Source organism: Scyliorhinus canicula, chromosome 22 (assembly GCF_902713615.1).
Source record: "Scyliorhinus canicula chromosome 22, sScyCan1.1, whole genome shotgun sequence".
Classification (NCBI taxonomy): domain Eukaryota; kingdom Metazoa; phylum Chordata; class Chondrichthyes; order Carcharhiniformes; family Scyliorhinidae; genus Scyliorhinus; species Scyliorhinus canicula.
The window spans coordinates 27,290,577-27,305,529 of record NC_052167.1 but is presented as its reverse complement, the minus strand read 5'-3'; the positions used below and the strand labels follow the sequence as shown (position 1 = coordinate 27,305,529).

At 50.7% G+C, this 14,953-nt stretch overlaps 1 protein-coding gene across 2 annotated transcripts in view; it reads left to right on the top strand.

Annotated features, from left to right (window-relative positions):
* Positions 1-14,953, top strand: part of pdlim1 (PDZ and LIM domain 1 (elfin)) — a 144,765-nt gene that overhangs the window by 110,221 nt on the left and 19,591 nt on the right. For both annotated transcript variants that reach the window (XM_038783021.1, XM_038783022.1), the window contains exons 3-4: positions 3,109-3,193; positions 13,011-13,201. In XM_038783021.1, the coding sequence (XP_038638949.1) occupies positions 3,109-3,193; positions 13,011-13,201 (276 nt within the window). The remainder of the gene's footprint in view (positions 1-3,108; positions 3,194-13,010; positions 13,202-14,953) is intronic.

Below are 14,953 nucleotides of genomic sequence, written 5' to 3'. Positions count from 1 at the left end.
TGCGGAGTCTGCACGTCCTCCCCGTGTGTGCGTGGGTTTCCTCCGGGTGCTCCGGTTTCCTCCCACAGTCCAAAGATGTGCGGGTTAGGTGGATTGGCCATGCAAAATTGCCCGTAGTGTCCTAAAAAGTAAGGTTAGGGGGGGGGGGGCGGTGTTGGGTTACGGGTATAGGGTGGATACGTGGGTTTGAGTAGGGTGATCATGGCTCGGCACAACATGGAGGGCCGAAGGGCCTGTTCTGTGCTGTACTGTTCTATGTTCTATAACTGGTCCCAACAGCTTTCGGTGGTCGAGAATTCCACAAGTTCACAACTCTCTGAGAGAAGAGGTTCTTCCTCATCTCAGTCCTGAATGGCTGACCCCTTATTCTTAGGCTGTGACCCCGAGTTATGGATGTACCCCAACGTCGGGAACATTCTTCTCCTGTCCTGTCCCATCAGGATTTTATATGTTTCTGTGAGATCCCCTCTCATTCTTCGAAAGTCCAATCAGTACAAGCCCAGCCGATCCAGACTTTCTTCATCTGTCAGTCCTGCCATCCCGGGAATTAGTCTGGGGAACCTTCGCTGGACACCCTCAATAGCAGGAATGTCCTTGGTCAAACTAGGAGACCTAAACTGCGCACAATGCTCAACGTGTGGCTGGTTTAGCTCACTCAGCTAAATCGCTGGCTTTTAAAGCAGACCAAGCAGGCCAGCAGCACGGTTCGATTCCCGTACCAGCCTCCCCGGACAGGCGGCGGAATGTGGCGACGAGGGGCTTTTCACAGTAACTTCATTGAAGCCTACTCGTGACAATAAGCGATTTTCATTTCATTCATTTCATTCACCCAGGCCCTCTATAACTGCAGCAGGACATCCCTACTCCTGTACTCAAATCCTCTCGCTATGAAGGCCAGTATGCCATTAGAACATAGAACATAGAACAGTAAAGCACAGAACAGGCCCTTCGGCCCTCGATGTTGTGCCGAACAATGATCACCCCACTTAAACCCACGTAACCCGTATACCCGTAACCCAACAATCCCCCCATTAACCTTACACTACGGGCAATTTAGCATGGCCAATCCACCTAACCCGCACATCTTTGGACTGTGGGAGGAAACCGGAGCACCCGGAGGAAACCCACGCGCACACAGGGAGGACGTGCAGACTCCACACAGACAGTGACCCAGCCGGGAATCGAACCTGGGACCCTGGAGCTGTGAAGCATTGATGCTAACCACCATGCTACCGTGAGGCCCCATTAGCTTCCCTCACCGCCTGCTGTACTTGCATGCCAACCCTCAGCGACTGTTCCACCATCACACCCAGGTCTCGTTGCACTTCCCCTTTTCCCAAACTGCCGCCATTCAGATAATAATCTGCCTTCCTGTTTTTGCCACCAATGCGGCTAACCTCACATCTGTCCAGTAATTGCCCACTCAGCCAGCCTGTCCAAGTCACCCTGCCTGCAGCCTCTTTGCATCCTTACATGGCTGTGGGTCTGGAGTCACATGTAGGCCAGACCGGGTAAGGACGGCAGATTTCCTTCCCTGAAGGACATAAGTGAACCAGATGGGTTTTTACAACAATCGACAATGGTCATTATTAGACTTCTTTTTTTAAATTCCAGATAATTTATTGAGTTTAAATTCCATCACCTGCCGTAGTGGGATTCGAACCCGGGTCCCCAGCTCATTATCCTGGGTCTCTGGACAGCGACAGTACCACTTTGCCACCGCCTCCCCTCTTTCTGGGCAGAACTGTTTCTGTTCTGTTGTTTGAGGGGTAAATATTGCCAGGACTACCTTCCTTTTTGGTTACACTTTGCTGACGTGAATTCGGAAAATCAAATAAGAAAGGTTTGCGACTATATAGTACCTTTCTCATCCTCAGGGTGCCTCAATGGGCCGAACCCACTTTGAAGCGCAGTTACTGTTATCATGTGGCAATTGTGTCAGATAATTAGTGCACGGAAAGCTCCCACCGATCGTAATGAGATGCGCGAGGGAGTCAAAGGGAAGGTGGAATCGAGGCCACACTCAGATCAGCCATGATTTTATTGAATGCTGGAGCAGGCTCGAGGGGCCGAATGGCCTCCTCCTGCTCCTAATTCACAGGATCGTAGGAGGGATAAATATTGGCTAAATCCCTCCTTTCCCTTCTCTGAATTGTGCGATAGAGAGAGGTATAATGTCATCTCAAGGACAGCGTGACACTCCATATTGCACAAGAGAATCAATCTGCATTTCATCCTCAAAGCACTGAGGTAATTAGCTATTGTCCACAACGGAGCTCCATTAGAGAAAGGTAATTGGTTATGTATAGCTTGGGGGGGAGCATTCCGCATTGTGGGCCAAGGCCGGGATGCAGGGCCTCCATCACAGTCGGTCCGGGGATTGAACCATGCCACTGGTGTCATTCTGCATCACACTCACTTAACCGTTTTTTTGCATTAATGTTAGTCAGAAGCTCGCAGAACAGCTTCCTCATGATGTGTTGGGTAAGCTGGGTCTGCGAGGACTGCGTTTACTGCAGTGGTGACAGAGACAGGCTGCCAACACTTGAACAAATGCAACCCGATTTTATTGATCACTTAACTATAATACGTGCTTTAACTGTGGGCTGACACTATGCTGAGTTGACTGGAGACCTGAGGCTAACCTGACCAGACTATCTGACTACCACATGGTGTTTGTTCGAGTTGCTGCTCACGAGCTCAGACTGTCTCAGAGGCTGGATCCCGAGAGAGCGGGAAAACTGGTGCCCTCTGGCTTTATAGTGGTTGTGTCCTGTCTGGTGATTGGCTGCTGTGTTCTGTGGTTCACTAGTCATCCTGTGCGTCAATCACTGCCTGTCTGCACACCATCATATACCTGGATGTACATTATGACACCTCACATCATTCCCGAAAGAGCATGACGGCAGACGAAATTTCACTCTTAAAGATATTGGAATTTACCAATATTGATATTGATTTATTGGGCCTGGGCTGGATGGAAGATGTTGAGGCAGCACTTTGAGAGACTTCATTGGCTTGGAACAGTTGTACGAATTTGATTGTTTTGTAAAAATTGAATAATTGATGCAAATCTTGATCGTGTGTCCTTTCTTCCTTTTCTGCTAGGTCTGAATCCAAAATGTGGTCACCTATGTCACATGAGGAGGGAAAACAGAATCCCTATAGGATGAACCTGGCGTCTGATCAACAGGTAAAGAAAGACGGGAGATCTTTCTCTGAATCTACAGCCGCAAGATGTTCTTTGCGTTGAGATTACAGCCTTTTCAATTCACAGGTCACCTAATCCTGACTGTTTCACCAAGAAAATACATTATTTGTGTGAAATATTCTTTTACCTCTTAGGAACATTGGAATTCGGAGCAGAAGTCGGCAATTCAACCCTTCGAGCCTGCTCCGCCATTCAATCAGATCATGGCTGATCTCTTCCTGGTCTCAAATCCACCTCCCATGTCCCTTTAACCCGTTTTTTAAAAATTAGAAATATATCTATCTCCTTTTTGAAACTATTCAATGATTCGGACTCCACCGCACTAGGGGGCAGCGAGTTGCACAAATTTACCACCCTCTGCGAGAAGTAGTTCCTCCTCGTCTCAGTTCTAAATCTACCGCTTCTCAACCTGTATCTGTGGCGTTCAAGCCATTACCAAGTGTTGCTTAAAATTTGCTTAAAGTGTTCCCGTACCAGCCTCCCCGGACAGGTGCTGGAATGTGGCGACTAGGGGCTTTTCACAGTAACTTCACTGAAGCCTACTCGTGACAATAAGCGATTTTCATTTTTCATTCATTTCATTTCATTTCAAATAAAAGGCACAACTTGCGTTTTTTACATAAAGGAAGTTTAAGCTTGTGTGTCCAGGGGGCTCCTTCCTGCAAAAACATGTCAGTTAACTAAATGCGTACATAGGATTAGATAGGATGTAGAACACAGAAACAGACCATTTGGCCACCCAGTCCATGTCAGTGTTCATATTCCACTTGACCCCACTCCAAACCTTGCCTCAAGCAAATTTATCATTGGAACCCTCTATTCCATCCTCCGCTATATGTTTGCCCAGCCTTCCCTGAGTTCCATCTATGCTGTTCACTTGAACCACTCCCTGTGGTAATGATTCGGGCAGCATGGTGGCACAGCGGTTAGCACAGTGGTTAGCACAGTTGCTTCACAGCTTCAGGGTCCCAGGTTCGATTGCCGGCTGCCCTTTTCCCAGACTGCACGTGAAGGCCATTGTAGTAATCCACGGGAGACTTCCGTCACCACACCAATATTTATTTACAATAACGATATTACAGGAGCAGCTACAAACAGTGCTGCTAGCAGTCCAGTCAACTCAAGACTGGCTCACAAAGCCTACACAGGTGATTATATGGGCCCCCTCAATGAGCTATCATTGAGGGAGCTCATACTCCAATTGGCCAACCAATAAAGCCAATTGGAGTTTATTACAGCCGCCATGAACGGTCAGCCGTTTGTCCGTTTGAAAATGCTTTCCAGCCCTGCTGTATCCGTGCTGCGGGTCACGAGGGTTCAGGACCATCTGGGAAAATGAAGCTACCCAGCCTCATCTCAATGCTGCCGGTTGTTTGGTTGTGTTTTAGGAACTGTTGCCCCTGGCAACGCGATAGGGTTGCCTTGGGTTTGTCTGTGAGATTGTCAGCTTCAACAGAAAAGTTAAGTCCGGGTTTGATGCTGACAAGCTGCTGGCAGGCAACAGCCACAAATCAGGGGTGCATTGCTGCTAACTATTCTGTTCTGTTTCCAGGGCCCCATCTCTGTCCCCCCCCCCCCCCCCCCCCCCCCCCCACCCCCAGCGACTATGTGATCCTAAAATTAACCTTCCTGTCGCCTCAGCAGAGGTTTGAGAGTTAGCCCAGCCTCCCTCCGCTGTAGGCTGCTGACAGTTACCGACTGTGGCTAACTCTAACACTGCCGGAATAAAAGACTACAGGAGCTGTGATATGCCCCCTGGTCTGCGTTGGGCAGGGGAGGTGTACCAGAGCTTTGCGATGGTGCGGAGCTGGAGGCCAAGTCAAAAGCAGAACAGAATCAGGAATAGAGAATGCTGCCCTCGATTATCAGACTGAATGGCGTTCAACATTCCACTCTAATTGCAAGGAATTTGGGACAAATTGATCTCCTGCTTGACCCTGTGACTGCCTAGTATTGATCAAACTGTGAATATTACTGAGGAAAAGTGAGTTAGAGGGGAACCCAACAGTGTGATGGGCCTGAACGATGTACAGACATTCTGTGGACTTCGAAGAGGGTTATGAACAAAGACGTACTAAGAACAATACAGCCACAGGAAGAGGCCCTTCGGCCCTCTAATCCTGTACCGGTCATACCATCCTGGGCCAAAACCTTCAACACTTCCTAGTCCCTCTACACCCATCTTATCCATGTATTTACATAGAATTTACAGTGCAGAAGGAGGCCGTTCGGCTCATCGAGTCTGCACCGTCTCCTGGAATGAGCACCCTACCCAAGCCCACACCTCCACCCTATCCCCATAACCCAGTAACCCCGCCCAACACTAAGGGCAATTTTGAACACTAAGGGCAATTTATCATGGCCAATCCACCTAACCTGCACATCTTTGGACTGTGGGAGGAAACCGGAGCACCCGGAGGAAACCCACGCACACACGGGGAGGATGTGCAGACTCCGCACAGACAGTGACCCAAGCCGGAATCGAACCTGGGACCCTGGAGCTGTGAAGCGATTGTGCTATCCACAATGCTACCGTGCTGCCTTTTGAACGCCGTTAATCTGCTTCCACAACCTCCCCTGGCAACGCGCTCCAGGCACTCACCACCCTCTGTATAAAAAAACCTGCCTCGCACATCTCCTCTAAACATTGCCCCACGGACCTTAAACCTATGCCCCCTGGTGACTGACCCCTCCACCCTGGGAGAGAGTGCCTGCCCATCCACTCTATCCATGCCCCTCATAATCTTGTAGACCTCTTATCAGGTCACCCCTCAACTCTCCACTGTGGCCCTAGAGGAAGTAAAGATTATTCCTTTGCCACCGAGGAGAAACATTGCATCTTTAAATAATAGTAACAATAATCGCCTATTGTCACAAGTAGGCTTCTATGAAGTTACTGTGAAAAGCCCCTAGTCTCAACATTCCGGCACCTGTTCGGGGAGGCTGGTACGGGAATTGAACCCGCGCTGCTGGCCTTATTCTGCTTTACAAGCCAGCTGTTTAGCCCACTGTGCTAAAGCAGCCTCTATTATCATAGAATTTACAGTGCAGAAGGAGGCCATTCGGCCCATCGAGTCTGCACCGGCTCTTGGAAAGAGCACCCTACCCAAGGTCAACACCTCCACCCTATCCCCATAACCCAGTAACCCCACCCAACACTAAGGGCAATTTTGGACACTGAGGGCAATTTATCATGGCCAATCCACCTAACCTGCACATCTTTGGACTGTGGGAGGAAACCGGAGCACCCGGAGGAAACCCACGCACACACGGGGAGGATGTGCAGACTCCGCACAGACAGTGACCCAAGCCAGAATCGAACCTGGGACCCTGGAGCTGTGAAGCAATTGTGCTATCCACAATGCTACCGTGCTGCCTGGCTATTCCTGTTGCTTTCCTTTTTTTTATCTTCTTTGAACACTTGTGAGACAATTTGACTATGTGACGTAAGGGGATTGTGCGATGAAAATTCTAAGATTACATCCAACTAGTTAGTGCTGGAAATCCTACCCAAGTCCTGCGCTCAAATTAAAATCCTTAGGACCGATAGGCCAGTAGTTGAGATTACCAGGGCTGGGCCTGAGGGTGAGATCATAGCTTAATTTCCATAATTTTCCGTCAGAATAACCCGGAATAGCCTCAATTACTACTTCCTGAGTGGCAGTGGCTGGAAAAATGGAGGGTTATTTCAAATGCCAGGCCCTTTCTGAATGAATAACTGGGCTGTCAGACACAAAACTGTGACAATCCAATTTGTCACCTTTTCAAACCAGATCTTGCGCAGACTCAGTTCTGCGATTGGGATCTTTTGGATTGGATTCTAGGGGCGATATTCTCCCATCGGGAGACTAAGTCCCGACGGCGGATTGAAAACCGGAGTGTTTCACTCCGGCGTCGGAGGCCGCTCCCCACCCCCATCCTCCCATCTCTGGGGGCTAGGAGCGGCGCTGCGTCATGATGTCACCCACGCATGCGTGGTTGCCGTTCGCCCCGTGGCCGCCCCACGTGAAATGTTGGATGGATCTTGCGGGGCGGCGGACGATAGGAGGTCCTCCTTCAGAGAGACCGGCCCGCCGATTGGTGGACACCGATCGCGGGCCAGACCCCCTTTTGAGCCCCCCCCCCTCCCCCGGTGCTGGATACCCCCTCCCCACCCCCCCGCCCACAGGCCGCTCCCCCCCCCCCCCAGCGTTCCCGCGCTGTTCCCGCCGGCAGCGACCAGGTGTGGATGGCGCCGGCGGGAACCTGTCGTGTTGGGCAGGCCGCTCGGCCCATCCGGGCCGGAGAATCATCGCTCACCTGTTACAAACGGCGAGCGCCGATTCTCCGAGCGGCCAGCCGTGAATCTCGCTGCGCCGGTTTGAGGGGGGGGGGGGGGGTGGGAGAATCGCATGCGGGTGCCGGGGCAGCGTGGATGGACTTGCTCGGCACCCCAGCGATTCTCCCACCCGCCGTTGGGGGGGGGGGGGGGTAGAAATCCGCCCTCGGTGTGGGACTTGGTTCTAAGACTGGAGACGTGCTCTGGTATCTGCTTAACTTTTACTGAGCAGCTTCCAGAGTAAACACTAACCTCTCTCTCTGAAAGGTCTAACACATTTTTTTAAATTTTTTTAAAATAAATTTAGATTAGCCAATTATTTTTTCTAATTAAGGGGCAATTTAGCGTGGCCAATCCACCTACTCTGCACATTTTTGGGTTGTGAGGGCGAAACCCACGCAGACACGGGGAGAATGTGCAAACTCCACACGGACAGTGACCCAGAGCCGGGATCGAACCTGGGACCTCAGCGCCGTGAGGCGGTTGTGCTAACCACTAGGCCACCGTGCTGCCCTGAAAGGTCTAACACATGATTGACTACGTCAGTAGCCCATTATCATCTACGTCATACGTATCCCATCTGTTAACGCTTTATCCGACAGATTCTGTCCAATCACATCAATACTGATCATTCAATGGTGCATTATAATGAGGTTCAAATTACCTGGCAAGATTGAACAGGCTGAGACACATTTCTCCAGAAAAGAGAAGGCTGATAGGTTGTCAAATAGAGGTCTTGGATCATAGAATAGAATCCCCACAGTGCAGAAGGAGGCCATTCGGCCCATCAAGTCTGCACCAACCCTCTGAAAGAGCACCCTACCTCGGCCCACTCCACCGCCCTAATCCCATAACCCCACCTAAACTTTGGAAACTTGGGGGCAATTTGGCATGACCAAGCCATCTAACCCGCACGTCCCAATGTACCTCCGCCCGCACTGTAGGGATCCCTATGATTCTCCGATTATTGGACTGTGGGAGGAAACCGGAGCTCCCGGAGGGGGTGGAACTCACGCAGACACGGGGAGATCATGCAAACTCCACACAGCCAATCACCCGAGGCCGGAATTGAACCCGGTCCCTGGCGCCGTGAGGCAGAGAATGGCCGTGCTAAATGCTCCCTAGTGTCGGAAAGGTTAGGTGGGGTTACTGGGATACGGGGATAGGCTGGAGGCGTGGGCTTAAGAAGGGAGCTCTTTCCTAGGGCCGGTGCAGACTCGATGGGCCAAATGGCTTCCTTCTGCACTGTAAATTCTGTGCTTCTATAACACTGGCATTGATCTGTTGGTCACAAGGCCGACTCTCATCTGTTCCCGTAGCAAATCTTTTATTGGAAAAGATCGCTAATCTGCCACCAGGGGCTTTTAGCTTGCGGGACACTACTCCCCCTCAAGTATAGCTGACAAGGAATCTCACCTGCTTTTACCGGTAGCACGGTAGCATTGTGGATAGCACAATTGCTTCACAGCTCCAGGGTCCCAGGTTCGATTCCGGCTTGGGTCACTGCCTGTGCGGAGTCTGCACGTCCTCTCCGTGTCTGCGTGGGTTTCCTCCGGGTGCTCCGGTTTCCTCCCACAGTCCAAAGATGTGCGGGTTAGGTGGATTGGCCATGATAAATTGTCCTTAGTGTTGGGTGGGGTTACTGGGTTATGGCGATAGGGTGGAAGTGTTGACCTTGGCTAGGGTGCTCTTTCCAAGAGCCGGTGCAGACTCGATGGGCCGAGTGGCCTCCTTCTGCACTGTAAAGTCTATGATAATCTATGATTAACCTAGGGCAAAGGTTCGGCACAACATCGTGGGCCGAAGGGCCTGTTCTCTGCTGTATTTTTCTATGTTCTACCGCCAGCCATTGGCATGTTTGGAGGGATTTTGCAGGTTGACAATCTGTTTGACCGCGTTATGAACGCGCCTTTCCAGTCCTGGGGTGGGACTCGAACCGGAGATTCCGGCTCAGAGGCAGGGAGACTATGCACAAGACCTCTGCCCATTGCTTTGACCAACCCATTTCTCTGTTATAAGCTCTGTGTAACTTTTGTCGATGTTTCCCACCACAAGTAGGTATTTGAGAAATGTGGGCAGTATCAGTGAGATTTTCAGAATCTCACCGATCCTGGACAGGCTGCCCTCACAGAGCTGCGGAATCACAAACCCCGACAAATAAGTCTTGAATTGTTATGAGGTACAATCCTAGCTTTTGCTTCAACCAAAATTCTGCCCAGTTCCCTGTGTGGGTGTGACATTCGGGACATCCTCTATAATTCGAGCGACCTTGTAATGGGCTTGATGGGCAGCACGGTGGCACCGTGGGTTAGCCCTGCTGCCTCACGGCGCCGAGGTCCCAGGTTCGAATCCCGGCTCTGGGTCACTGTCCGTGTAGAGTTTGCAAATTCTCCCCGTGTCTGCGTGGGTTTCGCCTCCACAACCCAAAGATGTACAAGCTAGGTGGATTGGCCACGCTAAATTGCCCCTTAATTGGAAAAAAGGAATTGGGTCCTCTAAATTTATGAAAAAAAAGTAATGGGCTTGATTTTCTAATGTATATTTATGAAAATGACAGTCCCTCACTATGTTAGGGAGTTTTCTCAGCTCTCGCTGGTTAGGGAAGGCTGTGAGAATGGACCTTGGGCCCCATCTAGTGAGCACTGGCAAGAAGTGCAGCTAGACTCGGTTTGCCAGTGATGGCCTCCACAAGCCCTCTTTGTTTCGAATTTACTGTTACTCTATAAAAAGAGGAACCTGATTTTGTTTTTTTTTGTTCACACGACATTTGACGAAGGTTTACTTTTGTTTCACCAATAGTGAGACCCCTGCTGACCATTTGTCAATGCTTTTCAATATCTCAAAGTACACCACCACCTGGAAGAAAGCGGTTGCATTTTGCTTTACAGAGGGGAGAGAGCGCGGCTAAAGTACTCTAAATTTATGGAAAAAAAGTAATGGGCTTGATTTTCTAATGTATATTTGTGTATAATGACAGTCCCGCCTCACTATGTTAGGGAGTTTTCTCAGCTCTCGCTGGTTAGGGAAGGCTAACAAATTTCACAAATTTCGAATAGATATTGAGAGGTTGTTAACTCTGGCTGGAGAGTCTAGATGGGTGGCACAGTGGTTAGCACTGCTACCTCACAGCGCCAGGAACCCGGGTTCAATTCCGGCTTCGGGTGACTGTCTGTGTTTAGTCTGCACGTTCTCCCCATGTCTGCGTGGGTTTCATCCGGGTGCTCCGGCTTCCCCCCACAGTCCAAAGATGTGCAGGTGGATTGGCCATGATAAAATTATCTCTCAGTGTCCAAAGGTGTCCAGGTTAGGTGGGGTTACGGGAGTGGATCCAGGAAGTGGGCCTGGGTTGGCCGCTCTTTCGGAGGGTCGGTGCAGGTTCAATGGGCCGAATGGCTTCCTTCTGCACTGTAGGGATTCAATGGCAGGAAAATGGAGCTGATTTAGAGAAGATCAATCAATATCTTGTCAGCTGATCAGTCCCAGTAGAATCTCCTCCTGCTCCCATGTCATATACCCATGGAATCGCACACTCACAACGTCGTTCACACAGGCCGACCCTGAGGCCCAGTAACTCTAAAGCGATCAGCAAACGACTGCCAGGGAATTTAGCATCAACAGCCGGTCGAGAGGATATCTCCTGGGCCCTAGCCAGGATAGAGTGCCCTGGACAGAGGTGAGAAGCCCCATCACCAGGCATCGCAGACCCCAAAAAGGGAGCCTGCGGCCTTGTTCGTCAGGCACCAGCCGTTAAAGGTGGTTCACTAAAAGTTGCGTTCCGTTTCTGTTGTGTTCGAATGATGCCGACACTCCCTCTGCCGGTGAGGTCCCTGTGAGGTCGCTGTGCTTTGGCCTGGCCTGGGTATCCACGGTGCTGGGCTGCACAGCAACGGATGCTGGTTAGAAACCCTCCCACTGCCTGCTGGCTCACGGCTCCAGTCGCGGGCATATCCAACGTTATCTTGGAGAGCAACCATCAAATGGTGACCTCGCTCAAACAACCTCTCTTCTCCTCAAACAAAACGTTCTCTTAAACCACCTGAGCGCCCGCTCCATACTCTCATCTCCAACACGATTAGCATGGAGCTCGGGCCTTGTTACTCAGGCTGAGACTTTACGTTTAGCAGCCCCTTAGTGCAAACCCTTCTCCCTTCTCTAAACTTTCTTTTTTTTCCCCCCTTGTGTCTTTGTGGCGTTCCTTCGGCTGTTGCTTCAACGAGAATATTTATTCCAGGTTACAGACACTCTGTAAGTGGGGGTTACTGTATCGCGTGTATGGATTCACCCTCGCTTGACCCTGGCCTCTTTCTGCAGTGTGCAGTGAGCTGTTGTTTCTCCGGTTTCACCAATCTGCTTTTGCACAAAGCTGGAGTAGAGGAGAGTAAGTGATCACTTCGATTAGGGATGTGTCATCACTGTTGGGGCCTATCCAACTTGAATATTGGCGATTGGGTTTCCCGGCCCGCTCCGCTCCCCGATTAACTGTGTGGATTCAGTCACTGGCTTGCGAGGAAGACGGAGTGCACAGGAAGTTAGCCTATCCTTGAGGAGGTGGGGTGGGGGGGGGGGGGGGGGGGGGTAATTCCAACTGAATTCACCTGTTGGGAAACTAACGGAATTAGGTGCCACGCTGATTTCACACCCTGCCCGATTTTAACCAGTATATTGAGTGAAGAGTGAGACTTGGTGTTTCAGCTGATCTCATGGCTTGGGTTTAGAATTTCCCGCTTTGAGTACAGAAGGAGGCCACCCAGCCTGTCATGTTAATGCAAATGCTCGTGCTAGAGCTACTCAAAGAGGCCCCTCCCATCGCCTTTTGGCTAAAATGAGCGTGAGGTCAGGTGTGATGCCTGGATCTGGGCTGTCTCTCATGTGGGGACCATGAATTGGATTCAATTTGAATTGGTTTTTTGGAGCAGGCAAGGAGCTGGATTAGGGGTTTGCCCCTGTCCACACTCTGACCTCTGGCTTTGTAACTCTGATAAAAGTTAGTCCCTGATGATTGAGAGGCACAGTGGTTAGCACTGCTGCCTCACAGCGCCAGGCACCCGGGTTTGATTCTGGTCTTGGGTGGCTGTCTGTGCGGAGTCTGTACATCCTCCCCGTGTCTGCGTGGGTTTCCTCCGGGTGCTCCGGCTTCCTCCCACAGTCCAAAGATGTGCAGGTTCGGTGGATTGGCCATGATAAATTGCCCTTTGGTGTTTGGGTTGGGTGGGGTTACAGGAATAGGGCGGGGGAGTGGACTGGATGGGGTGCTCTTTCCAAGGGTCGGTGCAAGCCTGATGGGCCGAATGGCCTCCTTCTGCACTGTCGGGATTCGATGATTCTATATTCTCCAAATAAATCTTCCTTTTTGCTATTCGGACCTGTTTGATGGGCAGGCAGTGATTGCACATCCCTAATGGTGTAGACGTTGTGTTGCATGTTACTTGGCCATCACCCCACGCCTGCATGTAGCCATTTCTCTTTGTCCCTTGCACGCAGGAGGCTAAACACATAGGAAGTGCTCACAATCGGAGTGCTAAGCCATTCTCTGCTGCTTCCAGCTCATCTCCCAAAGTCATTACCTCACAGTACAACAGCCCGGCTGGTCTTTACTCTGTGGCCAACGTGGAGAAAGTCAACAGTGCCGTCGAGTCCAGGGTAGCCTCCAGCAACCCCGAGCCAAGCAAACCGTAAGTACCCTGTAGTCTGGTGTCTCTGGGTTCCGGCCTACGCGAATGTCGAAATACACGCGGCGCACACCTTCACGCTAAACACCCTTTGGTTGTCACACACTCCTCTCTGGTCAGGTATTTGAGCTTTACGAAAGCGGGGGGGCAAGTTTAATTGTTTTATTGGGACGTGTGTCATGTGGGGGGGGGGGGAGGGAGAGAACAAAAAAAATGTCAAGAGCCATTCTGAATCGGTACAACGTGACTCTCAAACCCAGAATGTGGGCCTAAATTGATGAGAAACGTTGGAGGGAGGGGGTGGGAGTGAGTGAAGGATGGATCGTGATCGTGTTCTCCTTCGCCTGAGGATCTGGAGATTAATTTTGGCACAATGCGTGATGCACGTTTTTATCCTTCAGAGTGGCAGTTGGAGGGGACCTTATGGAGTTTAGCGGTCTGCTCCCTTCGAGGGACCTCGCACTCGGCTGCTCCCTCATCCAGTCACCGCTCAGAAATTTTATAAAAAAACTCATCTCTTCAGTTTTCTCCTTGCAGATACCTGGCGGAGACAGTGCCTTGTCTGGTAGCCGCTGTTGGATTTTTGCTTGACTTTAATTTGGAGCGCTGACTTCCTGAAGGGCGAAGCAACAGTTAACTCCCGTCTCTGTGTTTGCTGTTCCCTTTCTCCAGGGACCGGCTCACTTGCGGCGCACGTTCAGTCTAGTCCATCCACCCGTTAAACGGTCGCCCGGTGCAAGCAGGTGCCTGAAACTTTGCTCTAGCGTGGCCTCCCAGCCAAATACCGCGTGGCTGTCACGGTCTGCACCTTCGCGATGGACCACACTGTCGGGTGAAGTTTATTGTCTGCACCGCCTGTATGCAGCTTCCCTGGCTTATGGGGTGAATCCCGTTCCACTTGCGTCCTGGTTTCCCAGGTAGACGACTCCACCCAGGCCGTGCAGACCGTGAACTTCAGTTCCCCCGCACAAATCTGCTCCAACTTTTCTAAATTAGTCGCTAGCAATCTTACCACACTCACTGCATCGTGTCATTTTTAAAAAAAATGTAAATTTAATGTTAAACAAAACTGCATGACTAGAAGCCATCCATGTTAAACTACTGAGTAACAGCAACATCATGATTCAATTCGCTTACAGTTTTTTAATTTAACTCTCTTTGCATGCCCAGGCACGCTATCCTGTACCCAGGCACGCTATCCTATCGTTACCTCCTTTAATAAACAGTGTTGTCACTCAGATTTCAGTAACGTTCAACAACAGAGCCACTGTGTCCCTTTGAACTCTGAAAATCAATCGCTGCTGGTTGCAGACAGTATAACACTGGGGTACAGTACTGGTGGGGACGGGTCTGTCGCTGTATAATACTGGGGTACAGTACTGGTGGGGATGGGTCTGTCACTGTATAACACTGGGGTACAGCACTGGTGGGGACGGGTCTGTCACTGTATAACACTGGGGTACAGTACTGGTGGGGACGGGTCTGTCACTGTATAACACTGGGGTACAGTACTGGTGGGGACGGGTCTGTCACTGTATAATACTGGGGTACAGTACTGGTGGGGACAGGTCTGTCGCTGTATAGCACTGGGGTACAGTACTGGTGGGGATGGGTCTGTCACCGTATAACACTGGGGTACAGTACTGGTGGGGACGGGTCTGTCATTGTATAACACTGGGGTACAGTACTGGTGGGGATGGTTCTGTCATTGTATAACACTGGGGTACAGTACTGGTGGGGAGGGGCCTGTCACTG